Source organism: Moschus berezovskii, chromosome 24, assembly GCF_049115385.1.
Source record: "Moschus berezovskii isolate FMDL1 chromosome 24, NW_MosBer_1.0, whole genome shotgun sequence".
Lineage (NCBI taxonomy): Eukaryota > Metazoa > Chordata > Mammalia > Artiodactyla > Moschidae > Moschus > Moschus berezovskii.
The window spans coordinates 56,549,415-56,568,314 of record NC_142483.1 but is presented as its reverse complement, the minus strand read 5'-3'; the positions used below and the strand labels follow the sequence as shown (position 1 = coordinate 56,568,314).

The following is an 18,900-nucleotide window of genomic DNA, read 5'->3' as shown; positions in this document are numbered from 1 at the left end:
TGGGCTCTGGACCATCAGCCCTGCAGGAAACGGGGTCCCCTCAGTGCCTCCCGCCCCACCCCACGCTCACTCTCCCTTCCCACCTTCCCACCTTCCCACCTTCCCTTCCCTCCCGTAGCCTCCTCTGTAAACTAGGCAGTGAGCAGAACCTGACTTGGCCGCCGGAGAAGTAAAGTGAGATGCTGCTGACACAGTGAGGGACCCAGGCCTCAGCTCAATAAAACCCATGATGGGTTGGTTATCTCCATCGTTCGTCATAGAATTCAGAGGAGGGTTTCCCATCCTTTTCCACTGCAGAGCTCCTTACAAGGGCAGAATCTACCCTTGTCCCTGGGGCATACAACACACCACCCCAGGAGGATTGCTCTTTGGCACCATTTCCTCCCTTACTCAGTTCCTGCAGAAACAGAGGCATCTGGAAGTTTCTGCTCCAGGAACCTGGGCAGAGAGACTGGCACTCGATGCCCTCATTCTGCCAGAGCTCTCTGGTGCTGTGTGCACCGTGCACGCTGGGATGCCGAGCGAAGCCTGCGGACCACTTCACAGCGATGGCTTTCAATGCCGAAAATAGCACACACAGGAATTCAAACAAACTCCAACATAGAGTCTTACAATTAAACCAAACACATGATGTAAGACATTTGTGAAATAGTAATCTTTGCTTCTTAAATTGAAGAAAGTAGGGAAAACCACTAGACCATTCAGGTATGACCTAAATCAAATCCCTTATGATTATACAGTGGAAGTGAGAAATAGATTTAAGGGACTAGATCTGATCTAGTGCCTGATGAACTATGGATGGAGGTTCGTGACATTGTACAGGAGACAGGGAGCAAGACCATCCCCAAGAAAAAGAAATGCAAAAAAGCAAAATGGCTGTCTGAGGAGGCCTTACAAATAGCTGAAAAAAGAAGAGAAGCAAAAAGCAAAGGAGAAAAGGAAAGATATACCCATTTGAATGCAGAGTTCCAAAGAATAGCAAGGAGAGATAAGAAAGCCTTCCTCAGCGATCAAAGCAAAGAAATAGAGGAAAACAACAGAATGGGAAAGACCAGCGATCTCTTCAAGAAAATTAGAGATACCAAGGGAATATTTCATGCAAAAATGGGCTCGATAAAGGACAGAAATGGTATGGACCTAACACAAGCAGAAGATATTAAGAAAAGGTGGCAAGAATACACAGAGAACTGTGCAAAAAAGATCTTCATGACCCAGATAATCACAATGGTGTGATCACTCACCTAGAGCCAGACATCCCGGAATGTGAAGTCAGGTGGGCCTTAGGAAGCATCACTATGAACAAAGCTAGTGGAGGTGATGGAATTCCAGTGGAGCTATTTCAAATCCTGAAAGATGATGCTGTGAAAGTGCTGCATTCAGTATGCCAGCAAATTTGGAAAACTCAGCAGTGGCCACAGGACTGGACTAGAAAATGTCAGTTTTCATTCCAATCCCGAAGAAAGGCAATGCCAAAGAATGCTCAAACTACCACACAATTGCACTCATCTCACACACTGGTTAAGTCATGCTCAAAATTCTCCAAGCCAGGCTTCAGCAGTATGTGAACCGTGAACTTCCAAATGTTCAAGCTGGATTTAGAAGAGGCAGAGGAACCAGAGATCAAATTGCCAACATCCGATGGATCATCGAAAAACCAAGAGAGTTCCATAAAAACATCTATTTCTGCTTTATAGACTATGCCAAAGCCTTTGACTGTGTGGATCACAGTAAACTGTGGAAAATACTGAAAGAGATGGGAATACCAGACCACCTGACCTGCCTCTTGAGAAACCTATGTGCAGGTCAGGAAGCAACAGTCAGAACTGGACATGGAACAATAGACTGGTTCCAAATAGGAAAAGAAGTACGTCAAGGTTGTATATTGTTACCCTGCTTATTTAACTTATATGCAGAGTACATCATGAGGAATGCTGGGCTGGAAGAAGCACAAGCTGGAATCCAGATTGCTGGGAGAAATATCAATAACCACAGATATGCAGATGACACCACCCTTATGGCAGAAAGTAAAGAGGAACTCAAAAGCCTCTTGATGAAAGTGAAAGAGGAGAGTGAAAAAGTTGGCTTAAAGCTCAACATTCAGAAAACTAAGGTCATGGCATCACTTCATGGGAAATAGATGGGAAAACAGTGGCACCAGTGGCTGACTTTATTTTTTGGGGCTCCAAAATCACTGCGGATGCTGATTGCAGCCATGAAATTAAAAGACGCTTACTCCTTGGAAGGAAAGTTATGACCAATCTAGATAGCATATTAAAAAGCAGAGACATTACTTTGCCAACAAAGGGCCGTCTAGTCAAGGCTATGGTTTTTCCCATGGTCATGCATGGATGTGAGAGTTGGACTGTGAAGAAAGCTGATCGCCGAAGAATTGATGCTTTTGAACTGTGGTGCTGGAGAAGACTCTTGAGAGTCCCTTGGACTGCAAGGAGATCCAGCCAGTCCATCCTAAAGGAGATCAGTCCTGGGTGTTCATTGGAAGGACCGATGCTAAAGCTGAAACTCCAATACTTTGGCCACCTCATGTGAAGAGCTGACTCATTGGCAAAGACCCTGATACTGGGAGGGATTGGGGGCAGGAGGAGAAGGGGACGACAGAGGATGAGATGACTGAATGGCATCACCGACTCGATGGACATGAGTTTGAGTGAACTCCGGGAGTTGGTGATGGACAGGGAGGTCTGGCGTGCTGCGATTCATGGGGTTGCAGAGTCAGACACGACTGAGCGACTGAACTGAACTGAATCTTTGCTTCTATAGTAATGGTTTAAGTAACAAGATCTAGCATCAGATGGAACAAACTGAAATGGCTAAATGCTGAATATAAAGGATTTGTTGAGGTCTCTGCAAGAAACCTTAAGACAGCATACAAATATCTTTGGTTTCTCTTGGTGACAAAGTCATGGCCTGACTCATGCTGGGAAATGTGAAACTTTAGTTAAAGATTAGAGAAAATAAAAGGTGTCATTTTGCCCGTGTAAGTTTACAGGCCCACTGAATTCTGTCTCTGGAGCCCAGGCTGCGAGCCACCTCTGTGTGCAGCTGGGAGACATCCCTCCTTTGTAGGAACCCCAGAACTCTGTGGTCACTGCTGTCCCTTGCTGCAACAAAGGAGTGTAAAGTGAACCTCAGGTTCTGAGCACTGGTTACTTGTGTGTCCAAGAAATAGTTCATGGAGAGCACTGATCTTTGATCTCGGGTGTCCTCAGCCTGCAACGGCTTGGAGCGGGGCTTGGGTTCCCATTCAGAGATTGGGGCTGGGCTGCAGTGGTGAAAGCACTGGATCATAGCCTCTAGGCCAGTGGTCAATGACAAGGGCCCTGGCCCTTGGGCTCTGCAGAGAAGAACTTCCACAAAGATGGAACGTAGTGAAGCAAGTATTTTATTGGCAGGAAAGAGAGTACAGTGTGTACAGAGAGACACATAGGCAGCCTCAGAGGGAGAGTCCCTGGGTCGCATCCTCTCGGCAGTTTAAATCATGAGGGGCACTTTGTTCTGGGTTTCTGTTGGCCAGTCATTGTGATTTGCCGGGTTCACAGTCCATATTTGGTATATCTCAGGATCCTCCCATGTGTGTGCACACATCTCTTAGCCAAGATGGATCCTGCCAAAGAGGCCTCTGGATAGAGCATCCCATGACATTGCTCCCTCTTGGGCTTGCAGGGAGCTTTTCTGTGCGTGTGTGGTCGGGGAGGTTTCCTGACTTCCGGAATGAGAAGTATGTGGTCTGAGCAAGGCCCAGCCTTCTCCCTTAATTGTCCTGCTATTTTTGTCTTGAGTTTTAGTCAGTAGAGAATGAATTTCCAGTTGCTTAATCCTGGAGGGGGCCCATCTGCCTCCTCCCTCAGTAGCACTAGTTCAGCAATTATGTCTTGAGTTCCCTACATGCCGTGTCCTGTGATGACGGGTTCTGAGAGAAGAAAGCAAAAAGGTTTAAGGTTCTTCCTTGTGTGAGACGTCTGATTCCCAGACAGGAGAGAGATGCATAGTGGCAGGAACACTGCTCAACTCTGGTTCTTCGTTAAGAACCGAGGGCAGCAGTCTACACACCCCCGGGATCACTCAGTGGACGGCCTGAAGTCACTTAGGCCGGCCCCAAGTGAAGACAAGCACTTCATCAAATTGAGCGCTTGTATAAAGGCGTTCTTAATTGGCTGCCAGTGATGTGAAGTTTAGAAACAGTATGGCATGGGGTCTAGTCAGAGTTTGAGAATCTACAGAATGGGGTCTATGATAATAGCAGTCTCTATCTCATGGGGTTTTCTGTCAATTAAATATAAATATTATGTAAAACTGTTGGCACACAGGGAAGTATATAACTTGTATTCAGTTTACCCTTCTATGTGTAATGGGGGCTGGCAGGAAGAAATACTTCCTGCTGGTCCCTGAGTAAAGGAGAGGCTGACTTGTACCTGCTATACCCACAGCTGCTGGTTTTTCTATGAGCAACTCAGGGGTTAACTCTGAGAGGGTGTGGGTGGCTTCTGTTTAGATAAAGCCACATCCCAGAGCTTCCTTTCAGCCTGATTTGCTATTGTTAGGGTTTTTCACCACCTCTTTGAAGTTTCAAGACTGACAGATGTTAATAGATAATTCCCTCCCCACCAAATTTTTCTGTGTAGGTTTTCAAAAAGAAATCACAGGAAATTTGAGGGGAAGGTAACAGTTTGGTTTCTGATATTGAAAGGGGGATTTCTAGAGTCTTCTTTAATCAGTAAATTTCAGATTTCTATTTCTGTGTTTCCTTTAACCTGAAAAAGACTAGAAATCAGCAAGGAATACTCTTTTTTTTATAAAGGGACAGGAATTGGAAAATAAAATCAGTGATACACGAACAGTTCATTTGGATGTTTTACCCCCCTTAATGAATTGGACACGCAGCTAAATAATTATGCAAATAATATTTAGAACTTTTTCATTGTTTTCTCATACAGAAAAGAATATTCACATTGGAGCAACATGACGTCTCTTCAGATTTCGCCGGTGCATTGCAGCTTGTTAAAATAGCACCAGTAGAAGAGGGGCACGCAGACTTTTTCTGTAAAGGGCCAGGTAGTAGGTGTTTTAGGGCCAGAAGTGATTGCTGTTGTATGAACTACTTAGTGTCTTTTTTTTTTTTTAAACAGACCTTTAAAAATGGGAAATCCATCCCTCTTGAGGCTGAACAAGAGCAGCCCCTGTGCTCTGGGGCCATAGTTTGCCGACTCCAGCTGAACAGCCTCCAGAATGGAAGGGAGTTTTTAAAATCGAAGTCTAGTTGATTTACAGTGTTGGTTAATTTCTGCTGCACAGCAAATTAACTCAGTTATACACATATATATGTACATTCCAATATGTATATATAAAGGAATATATATACACACATATATCCATTCCCTTCTTCATATTCTTTTCCATTATGGTTTATCATAGGATATTGAGTATAGTTTCCTATGCTAAACAGTAGGCCTTTGTTATTTACCCATTGTATACATACTAGTTTGCATCTGCTAACCCCAAACTCCCAATCCATCCCTCCCCCAACCCTCTCCCTTGGACAGGCACAAGTCTGTTATGTCTGTGATTCTGTTTGTTTCGTAGCTAAGTTCATTTGTGTCATATTTTAGATTCCATATGTAAGTGACAACATACGGTGTCTGTCTTTCTGTCTGACTTAGGGTGATAATCTCTAGCTCAATCCATGTTGCTGCTAAAATGGCATTTTGTTCTTTTTTATGGTTGAGTTGTATTCTGTTGTCTATATGTACCACATCCTCTTTATCCAAGACGGGAGGGATGTTGTCTCATCAGTCATTCATCCAGCTTCTACAGGAAACACTTGCTGAGCATCTGAGTGCCCTGCGCCAGCCGCTTAGTAGAGTGTGGTGATCGGTACCTGTAGATTTCGCCCTGTAGAGCTTCCTTTTCCATGCGAGGAACAAGCAGAGACTCAAACACACTTATTTATAAGACATCTGATATTGTTAGAGACAGGCGTCCACTTGAAGAAAACATTCCCTTTGGATAGTCCAGATAGTCGAGGTGGAGTTCCAGGAGAGGAATGTTATTTTCTGCAGCATCTGCTGTGCAATCTGATGCTGATACTGCATCAGCGTCATTTCATCTGTCCCCTCAGTCTCGATCTCGAGGCTCATAACAGGGGCCATCCACAGCGCCACAGGAGTCTCTGTTCCTCCCGTAGCTCAGTCTTTTCCTGTAGCCTTTTTGTCCCGTCACACTTCAGCCTCTAGTCCCACCTACCCTGGGTGCCACGCAGCCTGCCAGTGTGAGTAAGAACTTAGGTTTTTAAGATTCAATCACCAAATTTTTCCTTCTTGCTGTTTTTTAAAATTTTATTGACGTATAGTCAATTTGCAACGTTAATTCCGTATAGCAAAGTGGCTCAGTTATAGATACATATGAGTGTGTGTGTGTGTGTGTAGCTCAGTTATATATGCGTGTGTGCTCTTTTCCCCACTGTTCTGCACCGCGGTTTGATACAGATGTTGGACATGGCTCCCTGTGCTACAGTAGGAGTTTGCTTACCCCTCCCGTGTATGATGGTTTGCGTCTGCTTAACCAGACTCTCTCTTTCCCCCTCCATCCCTTCTTGGTCAGTCTGTCTCTGTCTGTGAGTCTACTTCTGCTTTGCAGATAGGCTCACTTGTGCCATGTTGTAGATTCCACATAGAAGTGACATTATATGACATTTGTCTTTGCTTAGTATGGTAATCTCTAGGTCCATTCATGTTTCTGGCAGTGGCATTATTTCATTCTTTCTTACGGCTGAGTAATATTCCATGGTATATATGTACATCTTTATCCATTCATCTGTTGATGAACATTTAGGTTATTTGTATGTCCTGGCTATTGTGAATAGTGCCAGCAAAGCATTTTTAAAGGCCAGTGAGGAGGACCTTGTTCTCAGCTTGTAATCAGCTTGTTCTCAGTTCTGATTGGTTGATGGTGAATTTTGATTTCCAAGCTAACTTTTGAGGGAAGAGTAAAAGACATTGTCTAGATGGCCAGATGGACAAGCACACCCAAGCATCCATACCTGGAATAAAAACTTACCATACCGTGTCCATAAAAACTGCCCTGAAGGTAACACCCGCAGTGCTTGGGGTGTGGACCACTTCTTCCCAGGGCACACCTGCTGACCCGCTCCTTCTCTTTGTCTCTACTTCAGAGTACACCAGCAGTAACCCCGACTTGCTGCTGGTCATTTTCCAAGTGACGGGCGTCAGCCTCCTGCCGCCGCTGGGCATCGCCATCGCGGTCATCGTCACTTTCTACTGCTACCGCGTCCACCGGCAGCAGAAGCTGAGCCCCGCCTGGGACTCGGGCAAGCCGCGCAAGCTGATGGAGTTCAGCGAGCACCTGGCCATCATCCTGGAGGACGACCGCTCCGACATCAGCTCCACCTGCGCCAACAACATCAACCACAACACGGAGCTGCTGCCCATCGAGCTGGACACGCTGGTGGGCAAGGGGCGCTTCGCCGAGGTCTACAAGGCCAAGCTGAGGCAGAACACGTCTGAGCAGTTCGAGACCGTGGCCGTCAAGATCTTCCCCTACGAGGAGTATGCCTCCTGGAAGACGGAGAAAGACATCTTCTCGGACATCAACCTCAAGCACGAGAACATCCTGCAGTTCCTGACGGCCGAAGAGCGCAAGACGGAGCTGGGCAAGCAGTACTGGCTCATCACTGCCTTCCACGCCAAGGGCAACCTGCAGGAGTACCTGACGCGCCATGTCATCAGCTGGGAGGACCTGCGCCGGCTGGGCGGCTCGCTGGCCCGCGGCATTGCGCACCTGCACAGCGACCACACCCTGTGCGGCCGGCCCAAGATGCCCATCGTGCACAGGGACCTCAAAAGCTCCAACATCCTGGTCAAGGGCGACCTCACCTGCTGCCTCTGTGACTTCGGGCTCTCCCTGCGGCTGGACCCCACCCTGTCGGTGGATGACCTGGCCAACAGTGGGCAGGTAGGGTGGCCCTGCCCCTGCTGCTGGCGCCCCTCCCGCTCGTGTTCCATCCGCCCTGCACTCTGACCTCCTCCAGGGGGTCCAGTCAGCCCAGGAAGGGCCTGCTCTCCTGCCAGGGCGCCTCCGACAGCCAACAGCACTTCACTCCCTGGCTCTCAGACCCTTCCCAATTCGAGACAGCCATTTTCTGCCATTTCCTTGAGTCAATCCTCATTTCTCGTCCACTTAGACTTTTCTTTGCTTCAAGCACTGCTGCTGCTGCTGCTGCTGCTAAGTTGCTTCAGTCGTTCCGACTCTGTGCGACCCCATAGATGGCAGCCCACCAGGCTCCCCCGTCCCTAGGATGCTCCAGGCAAGAACACTGGAGTGGGTTGCCATTTCCTTCGCCATCAAGCACTGCTAGTGTCTCTTTTTCCTTAGGGTTGCACTCAGCCTCTTTCTGCTCTGTACTTTTGTTCCTTATATTACTTTAAAAAATTTTTTCCATTTTAGAAGGCAGTCTCCCTGAAGTCCAAATCGACATACATTTGGTCACATCCAACACAAGGCCTTGAAAAGGCAAAGAGACCAATAAGTATCTATAGCGTGAGTGGTGGACTGGGTGAAGGGAGAGTTCTTCTTCTGAAACATCTCACAGATTACAATGGAAACCTTCTCTGGCTAAGGAGCTATCAGAAACTCACGTTACCACTGGGCTTCCCAGGTGGCACTAGTGGTAAAGAACCCACCTGTCAATGCAGGATACATAAGAGACTCGGGTTCAGTCCCTGGGTTGAGAAGATCCCTTGGAGGAGGAAATGGCAGCCCACTCCAGTGTTCTTGCCTGGAGGATCCCATGGACAGAGGAGCCTGGTGGGCTACAGTCCATGGGGTTGCAAGAGTCAAACGACTGAAGCGACTTGGCACGCACACACACAGCATTACTGCCATCCTTTGTAAAAGATGGGCCCCGTGCTTCACACACCAGCAGCTTGGCTGTGACTGAGAGTAGAGTCTTGGGAGCACCACTGCCTCCTCTGGCCAGGCTGAGGGTTGTGCTTTGAGCATCTTGTCATTGCTCAGGTAGCCCTCCAGGGGTGCACATCCAGTGTGGAGATGAGCATGTTGAAACTCGGACAAATCAATGTGCCAGAGTGACCAGTCATGAAGTGACTCATTAAAAAGAAAATGTTCTAATGTATGACAATAAAAAGCATTATTTTGGGGTAATTTATCAACTCACTTGACAATCCCCTGGATCCTCGGAAAGGTAGGACTTTGCTGTTATTTAGTCAGTGTATACAAGCTAAATTATCACTCACTCAAATGATTTTTTCCTTAGAAATATTTTCTTTTTTCCTGTGTATCAGATAAAATCACACAGTGTGCCTATCAAAATTATAAAATGATTTGGGCTTGTAATGGAAATAGTTTCATACAGTTCCACTCAGCAGAGCTCTTACGTAATTATATGACATCCTCGGCACACCAGAACGTGCCGTGGCGTGAGCAAAGACGAACACAACCCTCAGGGGACGAAAAGAATCCTGGCAATTATTATTTTCACCTCATATCTTGGCGTTTCAAGAATGAAAAGATATTTAATTTGGAAAAACACTGAAAGTATCAGTCACCAGTGTGGTGTCAGGTTCTCTGCAAGGACGTTACTGCACACATGGTGTGGTGATCTTGCGTCCTGAGCCTAGACACAGCATTTGTTCTTAATATTCTTTCAAGGTTTTTCAGGGAGAGACAACCTATTTTTTAAAAAATTACGTAAGTTCTACCTTTCTGTGCAGGTCTCATTATCTTAAAAAGCATCATGCTTTTTAAAGATCAACTAACTACTCAGGTAGGGGGCCAAGCATCAGCTGTATTTTGGAAGCAGACCTGCAGTTGGAGTTGGCTGACGGCTTCCGTGTGTGTTCTTCCTTAGGTGGGAACGGCAAGATACATGGCCCCAGAGGTCCTCGAGTCCAGGATGAATCTGGAGAATGTCGAGTCCTTCAAGCAGACAGATGTCTACTCCATGGCCCTGGTGCTCTGGGAGATGACGTCTCGCTGCAACGCAGTGGGAGGTAGGTGTGACCCGCCATCCTGGTGCACCTGCAAATGATGCTGTGTTCATTGCTTCAGCACGAGTTCAGGGATACAGAAGAGCGGTTTGAGATCTGGTAGGATACAGATATTCCAGCATGATGTGGAATCACTAATTGTGCTAAAAAGCCTTGGTTCTGTAGCTGAAAGCCAGGTTCAGAGCATAAAGCATTTTATCTCCTTTCCTGAAGTGTATAATTACTTTTCCCATCTCTCCACCGGTATCTACAGTTATGGCAAGAGAGGAACACTAATAATATTTATAAGAATTCATTTCTGCTTGTCAAATGAGAACCATGATTCAGAAAATTATCTGATTTTCTTTTTTTTTTTTTAATTTTAAGGTTTTTCAGAATTAAAAGGTTCAGAAAATAGATTTTACTCAAAATTTACTTTTATGGACATAACTTTCCTTTGCTGGACAAAACAAGCAGAATGGTTTGACAGGTTTGTTTAGGTTTTGAAACATCTAGAGAAGAGAGGTTATTTAGGAATGCAGCATTCTTCAGGGGTACTGGGGATGTCATGTTTTAGAGAGCATTGTCCCCTTATCTTCCTAGAGATGGGAATGGCTGATGTCCACATCACTTCATCCTTTTCTGAGCCTCCTCACAGTGGTTACTGTCAGGATCTGAGGTCGCACCTTAGAAGTTTATATATCCTAACCTGGTCCTGGCGGGATGCTAAGTCAAGTCAAGCTAACTCCAGTTTTATGTTTAACCCTTTGTTTCATAATAATTTTAGACTCACAGAATCATCGCGTGAGTAGTACAGGGAGTTCCCATATGCTCTTCACCCAGCTTCCCCTCCTGTTAACATCTTACCTAAACCAAGTACAGCTGTGAAAGATGGGAAATTGACATTGGTACCATATCCTTAATTAATCTCTAGGACTTACTTGTATTTCCAAGTCCCCAGAATTGGGGAACGGGATCCACTCCAGGATTCCACATTACCTTAGTGTCCAGGCCACCTCAGTCTCCTTCAACGCTGAGGGTCACGCTGCCTGTTTCTTTCACGACCTCGGCAAGAATTCAGACCAGTTGTTTTACAAACAGTCTCACTGTGGGTTGCTCTGATGTCTTCTCGTGGTTAGATTGGGATAGTGCGTTTCCAGGCAGGAATACCACAGAAATGATGCTGTGCCCTCGGTGCCACATGCGGCTGGTCTCATCACATGCTGAAGGTGGCTCCAGCTTTCTCCCTGGGGAGATCCTACCCTTTCCATTTGTGATTAACACGTATCTTGTGGGAAGGCACTTTGACCTGTTTCTACTAAACACCTGTTTAATAAGGAAACTAGACCTGTTTTTTTAATAATGATTTTTCCTGCTGATTCTTAGGGTCAGTTAATAGTTCTTACAGACAACGGTTATTACTGTAATGTTTGCTCAATGGTGATCTTCTATTCTTCTTTTCCCTTCTACATTTATTCATAGATGCTTGGGAAATATGTGCCCTTTCTCTCACCAGCCCCTGTTGTTTATTCATTTTACTCTGTGTTTACATGAATATGGGATTGTGGGTACTTTATTCCATGGATATTTAATATTATCAGTATTTATTTTATCACTTAGGCCAGTTTTGGTCACTGGGCCAGACTCTCCAGCATTTTGCTCCAGGTGGATTAGGTTGTCACCATTTCTGGCTCTGATCATTCCTCCTGCTGAGAACTTCCTTAGCTGACTCTCCAGGATGGGCTAGGCTGGGAGCCTTGCTGTCCCATCACTCATATCCCTGGGTCCCTGCACAGGACATAGCACTTCCTGTCTGGCTAACCCAGTTATTTTCTGGTTTTCTGCATGAGATGTCTTCCCCCACAGTATTTCCAAAAGTAACTGAATTTTTTCTCACACAGTGAAATTTGTTTAACCAAGTTTCAGTCACTGAGAATCATTTTCTGCTTGAAGCTTTGACAGTTCCAAAATGAATCCTTAGACCAGACCAGCGTGAATTGTGAAAGAAGAGACAGTGCTGCTGTCACTGTCAGAGTAAATTCACCTAGATTTTGGTATCTCTCTTATCCTTTCAAAAAGGCTCATCATTCTGTAAACATGTGCTGGAGACTGTCTCTGCCGCCCCTCTGTTACTGTCGCCAGCTTCTTAAGGCCTGATTTGAGCTCCCTGCTTCCATAGTTATCAATGACTGAAGCCCTTTCCTGTTGATATTTGCTGAGTGTGGAAGAATTCCGGCTAGTGGGGAAGAACCGAGTTCACCAGCTTTTACAAGATCTAAAAACGGGTACAGTATAAACAAGTTTTCCCAAGGAAGGAACAGGGTCCTATTTGTTCAGTAAGCCTCATAACCTTTAGGATAAGAACAGACAGCTTTGGGGAACCGGAAAAGAGGCCATCCCAGTTCTCATTTTGTTTGATCTTAAGCCCACAGTACTGTTTCTCCCATCAGGCTGCAAAAATCAAAGTAATTTGTCTATCCTCACTTTGGTCCAGCAGACAGCCCTTCTCTTGACTGTGTGAACTCGCGTGTGAACCCCTTTCTTTTGCCTACTTTTAAAAGTGTTACTATTTTTGGGGTTTTGGTTTTTTTTTGCATGTATGTGTGCCTCAAAAACTGTAAAGGCAGATTTTCAGCCTAATCTTAATTTCACAGATTTTTATATTTAAAGAGCTTCTTAGAAGGTACATTAAAGTTAGGACCTTCTAAGGGGAGTTAGGATGTGTTGCCTCTTCCCTGTTGTACACAAACAGATTTCTGTAAAGAAGCTTGCAGTCCACTGATGAAACAGGCTTTTGCCCCCTTTCCTTTTTAAATATTTGCACTTTTCTTTCTTTACACATAAAATAGGTAATACCACTCTAGTGGACATTAGGCTTTAATTTATACGGAGGGATGGATATAAAACGCCTTCCTGAAGCTTAAACTGCTTTGTATAACTTGAAATACAACATAAGAAATTACTGTTTTTTTCCTGAACAGTCTCATTTCAGAAAAGGAAATGTAGAGAATGCTTACCTCATGTGGTGAGTTATAGATTGATATTTTATTTCACAAAATAGATCCACTGATGTTCCCTCCCCGTCATTCTGAGGAGCTGGGCATCTGACTGAATGAAGCAGGAGTCTAGGCAGCAAGGAACTCTCTTGCAGGGGAGAATGTGAAATCCCAGCTTTTCTGCCTGGAGAGTGGGACTCCATTCTGTTCTCAGGGCTGAACCCAAACTTTTGGCCTGGATGCCCAGGCGCTAACTGCTTTTTTCTGCATTTATCACAGGACTCAGTGCTGTTTACCAGGCCTGGAACACTGAAGGAGACTTTTTTTGCAGGCGAGGCAGGGTGCACCAGACTGAGTGCCCAGGTTGGCTAAAGATAGTGGACAGCAGGATCAGGCAAAGAGGGTTAGATCAGCTGTTGAAGGAACATTGAGCCTCAGAAGTGTCTTCTCTGTGCAAGTAGCACAGAGGGAACATGAGCAAGAGAAAGCATGACACTGGAGAAGCCACATTCTTTTTAGGTGAGAACGTGCAGACATAGTAAGAGCACCCTTTGGAAGCAAGCTGGCCTAGCTCCCTTACCACAAGATTCCACCGAGGAGCTCAAGACATGGATTGTCATAAGTGAAGAAGGTGGTCAAAAATGAAAGGCTTTCTGGTGGAAGTAGGTTTGATCCAGATGAAGAAGGCCACCAAGAAATGATAGCTACCATTACATAAGCAATAGCATTATAGAACAATTCATCCCATTTACCAAGGGTTCTTTGAAGGGTGTGCTGTTACCAGCCCCATTTTACAGGTGGGTAAACTGAGGCTTCAAGAGATAGGATAGTGGAGACAGAAATCAAACCCCTCTTGTCTGACTGTGGCCCACAGGCCCTAACTGTCCTACTACAGGATTGATAGCTTATTTAGTCTGTGGCAGCTAGGATTACCATTGTTATTGTGGAAGGGGTAGTCAGTCCTACTCTGTGTATAATGGCCTTTGACTTGAAGCCTTTCTGAAAGCACCTGGCAAGACAGTCGCACCCTTGGGGAGCATTCAGTGATGGCCTCACTGCAGAACACTTCCAGCGGTGGACTTTCTGAGTCTGTTAGTGGAGCCCCAGGGCTGTTACATGCTGTAGCGTGTGTGCCTCATGTGCCTCAGTGCCTTACAGTCTTGGGATCACTTCTTTACCCTTTTTCTCTGAAAATGTATCACTTCATTATTTCTTTCACCCAGCCTGTATTGTTTGAGTACCTTCTGTGTGGCAGGCATTATTCAAAATGGTAAGGGTGCAGAGACTCTCAGGAGATGGCAAAGTAGAAGGTAGTGAGCTTCCCGCCTTCTCACAAAAACACCAAAACCACAACTAACTGCTGAAAGCCATCAACAAAAAAGAAACGGTGGAACCTACCAAAAAAGATATCGTAGGTCCAAAGACGAAGAAGAACCCATAACAAGACAGAAAGAGGGGTGCATTTGCGATTAAATCAAATCCAATACCTGCTGGGTGGGAAACCCACAAATTGGAAAGTGATTATATTGTGGAGGTTCTGCCACAGGAATGAAAGTTCTGAGCCTTACATCAGGCTCCCCAGCCTGGCGGTCTGTCAACAGGAGGAGGAGCCCCCAGAACATCTGACTTTGAAGGTCAGCAGGGTTTGATTGCAGAACTGGGGAAAACAGAAACTCCACTCTTAGAGGGCACACAGAGCGTCTTGTGCACACCAAGACCCAGGGGAAAAAGCAGTGACCTCATAAGAGCCTGCTGGTATTAGAGGGTCTCTTGCAAGGCTGGGGTACAGCTGTGACTTACTGTGGGGACAGAGACACTGGTGGCAATAGTTCTGGGGAGTTCTCATTGCTGTGAGCCCTCCTAAAGGCCATCATTTTTTCACCACGACCTGGTCCCACACAGCAGCCTACAGGCTCCAATTCTGGGATGCCACAGGCTAACCAACCAGAATGGTGGGAACACAGCCTCACCCATTAGCAGACAAGCTGCTTAAAAACTTCCTGAGCATGTGACTGCCCAATAAACACACCCCTTGACACAGCTCTGCCCACCAGTGGGACGAGAACCAGTTTCATGCACCGGTGGGAAGAAACCAATCCCGCCCACCAGGATGCCCGCACAAGCATCTTATACCAGCCTTATCCACCAGGGGGCAGACAACAGAAGCAAGAAGACCTACAACCCTGCAGCCTGTGGAACACAGACTGCAATCATAGAAAAGTAGACAAAAATGAAATGGCAGAATATGTCTGAGATGAAGAAACAAGATAAAACCCCAGATGACCAGCTAAATGAAGTGGAGACAGGCAATCTACCCAAAAAAGAATTCAGACTAATAACAGTAAAAATGATCCAGGATCTCAAAAAACAACGCAGGCACAGATAGAAAAGATGCAAGAAATGCTTAAAAAAGAGCTAGAAGATCTAAAGAACGAACAAGCATAGATGAACAATAAAATAACTGAAATGAAAAATACACTCAAATAAATAGAATAAATGAGGCAGAAGAATGGATAAGTGAGTTGGAATACAGAATCGTGAAAATCACCAATATAGAACAGAAAATAAAAGAGAATGAAAAGAAGTGAAGAGAGTCTGAGAGACCTCAGGAGCAACATTAAATGCACCAACATTTCATCATAGGGTTCCACAAGAAGAGAGAGAAAGGACCTGAGAAAATATTTAAAGAGATGTCAGCTGAAAAATTCCCTGACATGGGAAAGGAAGCAGTCACCCAAGTCCAGAAAGCTCAGAGAGTCCCAGGTAGGATAAACACAAGGAGGAGCACTCAAGACTCACAATAGTCCAATTGACAACAATTAAAGAAAATTTTAACAGCAACAAGGAAAAATCAACAAATAGCATACAAAGGAACTCCCATAAGGTTATAAAGCTGATTTTTCAGCAGAAACTCTTAGGAAGTGGTATAATATATTTAAACTGATGAAAGGGAAGAGTCTACAACCAAGAATCTACAAGCAGGAGTCTACAAGCAAGGTTCTTTTTCAGATGCAATTAAGAAATCATAAGTTTACAGACAAGCAGAAGCTGGAGAATTCTGCACCACCAAACCAGCTTTGCAACAAATGCTAAAGGAACTTCTCTAGGCAAAAAAGAAAGAACCACAACTAGAAACAAGCAAATTACAAATGGCAAAACTCACCATTAAAGGCAAACATGCAGTAATGGTAGGAAATCATTCATACTCAAATGTGATGTCAAAACCAGTGATTATGAGACCAGGAAATGCAGGATATTGGAAGTGTATTGGAAATGAAAAGGCAAGCATATATATATGCTTGTTTATATATAGATTGCTGTATCCAAACCTCATGGTAATCACAAATGGAAAACCTACAGTAGATGGACACAGAAAAAAGCAGCCGAAACACAACACTAAAGTTAAGTCATCAAATCACAAGAGAGAAGAAAAGAGAAAGGAAAGAAAAAAACACCTACCAAAAACAATTCCAGAACAATTAATAGCACAAAAAGAACATATACATTGATAATTATCTGAAATGTAACAGGATTAAATGCTCCAACCAACAAACACAGACTGGCTAAGCGCTTACAAAAACAAGACCTGTATATGTGCTGTTTACAAGAGACACACTTCAGACCTAGGGACACATACAGACTGAAAGTGAGGGGATGGAAAAAGGTATTCCATGCAAGTGGAAGTCAAGAGAAAGCTGGAGTAGCAATACATATATCAGACTTTAAAGACTGTTACAAGATACAAAGATGGATGCTACATAGTCATCAAGGGATCAATCCAAGAAGAAGATATAACAATTGTAATATAATTATATATATGTAAATATGCACCCAGCATAGGAGCACTTCAGTATATAAGGCAAATACTAATAGCCATTAAAGGAGAAATCGACAGTGACACAGTTTGATCAATGGATGGATCATTCAGAAAGAAAATAAGGAAACACAGGCCTTAAATGACACATTAGACCAGAGGGACTTAATTGATATTTATAGAGCATTCCATTAAAACTGTGAAGAACAAACACATATGGAGGCTAAACAGTACGCACTAAACAATCAATGGATCACTGAAAAAATCAAAAAGGAAGTCGGAAAATACCTGGAGACAAATGAAAACAAAAGCATGACAGTGCAAAACAGATGCAGCAGAGCCAGTTCTAAACGGAAAGTTTGTATCAATACAGTCTTATCTCAGGAAGCAGGATAAATCCCAAATAAACAACCTAAGGTTATACCTAAAGCAACTAGAAAGAGAGCAACAAATAAAACCCATAGTTCAAGCAGAGAGATCGTAATGATCAGAGCAGTAAAAAATGAAAGACAGACAAAGAAAACAATGGATAAGATCAGTGAAACTGGACAGCTAGTTCCTTGAAAAGATAAACAAAATTGACAAACCTTTAGCCAGACTCATCAAGAAAAACTAGAGGGCTCAAATCAATAAAATTAGAAATGAAAAAGGAAAAGCTACAGTGGACATCACAGAATACAAAGGATCACAAGAGACTACTGCAAGCAACTATATGCCAATAAAGTGGACAGCCTAGAATAAATGGACAAATTCTTAAAAAGGTACAATCTCTCAGAATGACCTGGGAAGAAATAGAAAATGTGAACAGACCAGTCACAAGTGTGGAATTGAAACCACGATTTTAAAATTCTCAACAAACAAAAAACACTCCCATACTCATTCTATGAGGCCATCACTCTGGTACCAAAACCAGACAAAGATATCAGAAAAGAAGAAAATTACAGACCAATATCACTAGTGAACATAGACTCAAAAATCTCCAACAAAAATACTAGCAAATCAAATCCAACAATACAGTAAAAGGATCATAGATCATGATCAAGTGGGATTTACTGCTGAGATGCACGGATTTTTTTCTAATATCTGCAAATGAATCAGCATAATACACCAGAATTGATGCTTTTGAACTGTGGTGCTGGAGAAGACTCTTGAGAGTCCCTTGGACTGCAAGGAGATCCAACCAGTCCATTCTAGAGGAGATCAATCCTGGGTGTTCATTGGAAGGACTTATGCTAAAGCTGAAACTCCAATACTTTGACCACCTCATGCAACGAGTTGACTCACTGGAAAAGACTCTGATGCTGGGAGCGATTGGGGGTAGGAGGAGACGGGGACGACAGAGAATGAGATGGCTGGATGGCATCACCGACTCGATGGACATGAGTTTGAGTGAACTCCGGGAGTTGGTGATGGACAGGGAGGCCTGGCGTGCTGTGGTTCATGGGGTCGCAAAGAGTCGGACATGACTGAGAGACTGAACTGAACTGAACAAACTGAAGAATAAATTTGTTTTTTATAGTAAACACTCATACCATATGATATAAATAAGTCATCATACTATATGATCCTCTCAACAGATACAGAAAAAGCTCTGACAAAATTCACACTCATGTATGATGAAAATCTCCAGAAGGTGGACATAGAGGGAACATACTTCAACATAATAAAAGCCATATATGGCAGACCTACAGTCAACATCCTACTGAATGGTGATAAGCTGAAAGCATTTCCTCTAAGATCAGAACAAGGCACGGATGTCCACTCTCACCAGTTTATTCAGTAGTTTTGGAAATCCTAGCCACTGTAATCAGAGAAGAGAAGGAATGAAAAGGAATCCAAATTGGAGAAGTAAAACTATCACTGTTTGCAGATAACATGATACTACAGATAGAAAATCCTGAAGATGTTACCAGAAAACTATCTGAGCTCATCAATGAATTTGGTAACATTGCAGGATACAAAATTAATACAGAGAAATCTGTTGCATTCCTACACACTAACACCAGAAGACCAGAATATGAAACTAAAGGAACAATCCTATATCATTGCATCAAAAAGAATAAAATACCTA

The 18,900-nt window shown here is 44.1% G+C and overlaps 1 protein-coding gene and 1 long non-coding RNA gene across 3 annotated transcripts in view; one reads left to right on the top strand and one right to left on the bottom strand.

The window, feature by feature from the left end:
* Positions 1 to 18,900, top strand: part of TGFBR2 (transforming growth factor beta receptor 2) — an 89,852-nt gene that overhangs the window by 57,141 nt on the left and 13,811 nt on the right. The window contains exons 4-5 of the mRNA XM_055414759.2: positions 7,187 to 7,986; positions 9,902 to 10,043. Of these exons, the coding sequence (XP_055270734.1) occupies positions 7,187 to 7,986; positions 9,902 to 10,043 (942 nt within the window). The remainder of the gene's footprint in view (positions 1 to 7,186; positions 7,987 to 9,901; positions 10,044 to 18,900) is intronic.
* The window catches only part of LOC148774071 (uncharacterized), a 31,943-nt gene continuing 16,334 nt past the window's right edge, over positions 3,292 to 18,900 (bottom strand). The window contains exons 2-4 of one of the 2 annotated variants that reach the window (XR_016036158.1): positions 10,961 to 11,084; positions 9,856 to 10,071; positions 3,292 to 3,928 (exon numbers count right to left, since the gene is read on the bottom strand). This is a non-coding gene — a long non-coding RNA (uncharacterized LOC148774071). The remainder of the gene's footprint in view (positions 3,929 to 9,855; positions 10,072 to 10,960; positions 11,085 to 18,900) is intronic. The other variant, XR_016036157.1, reaches the window with a different exon arrangement.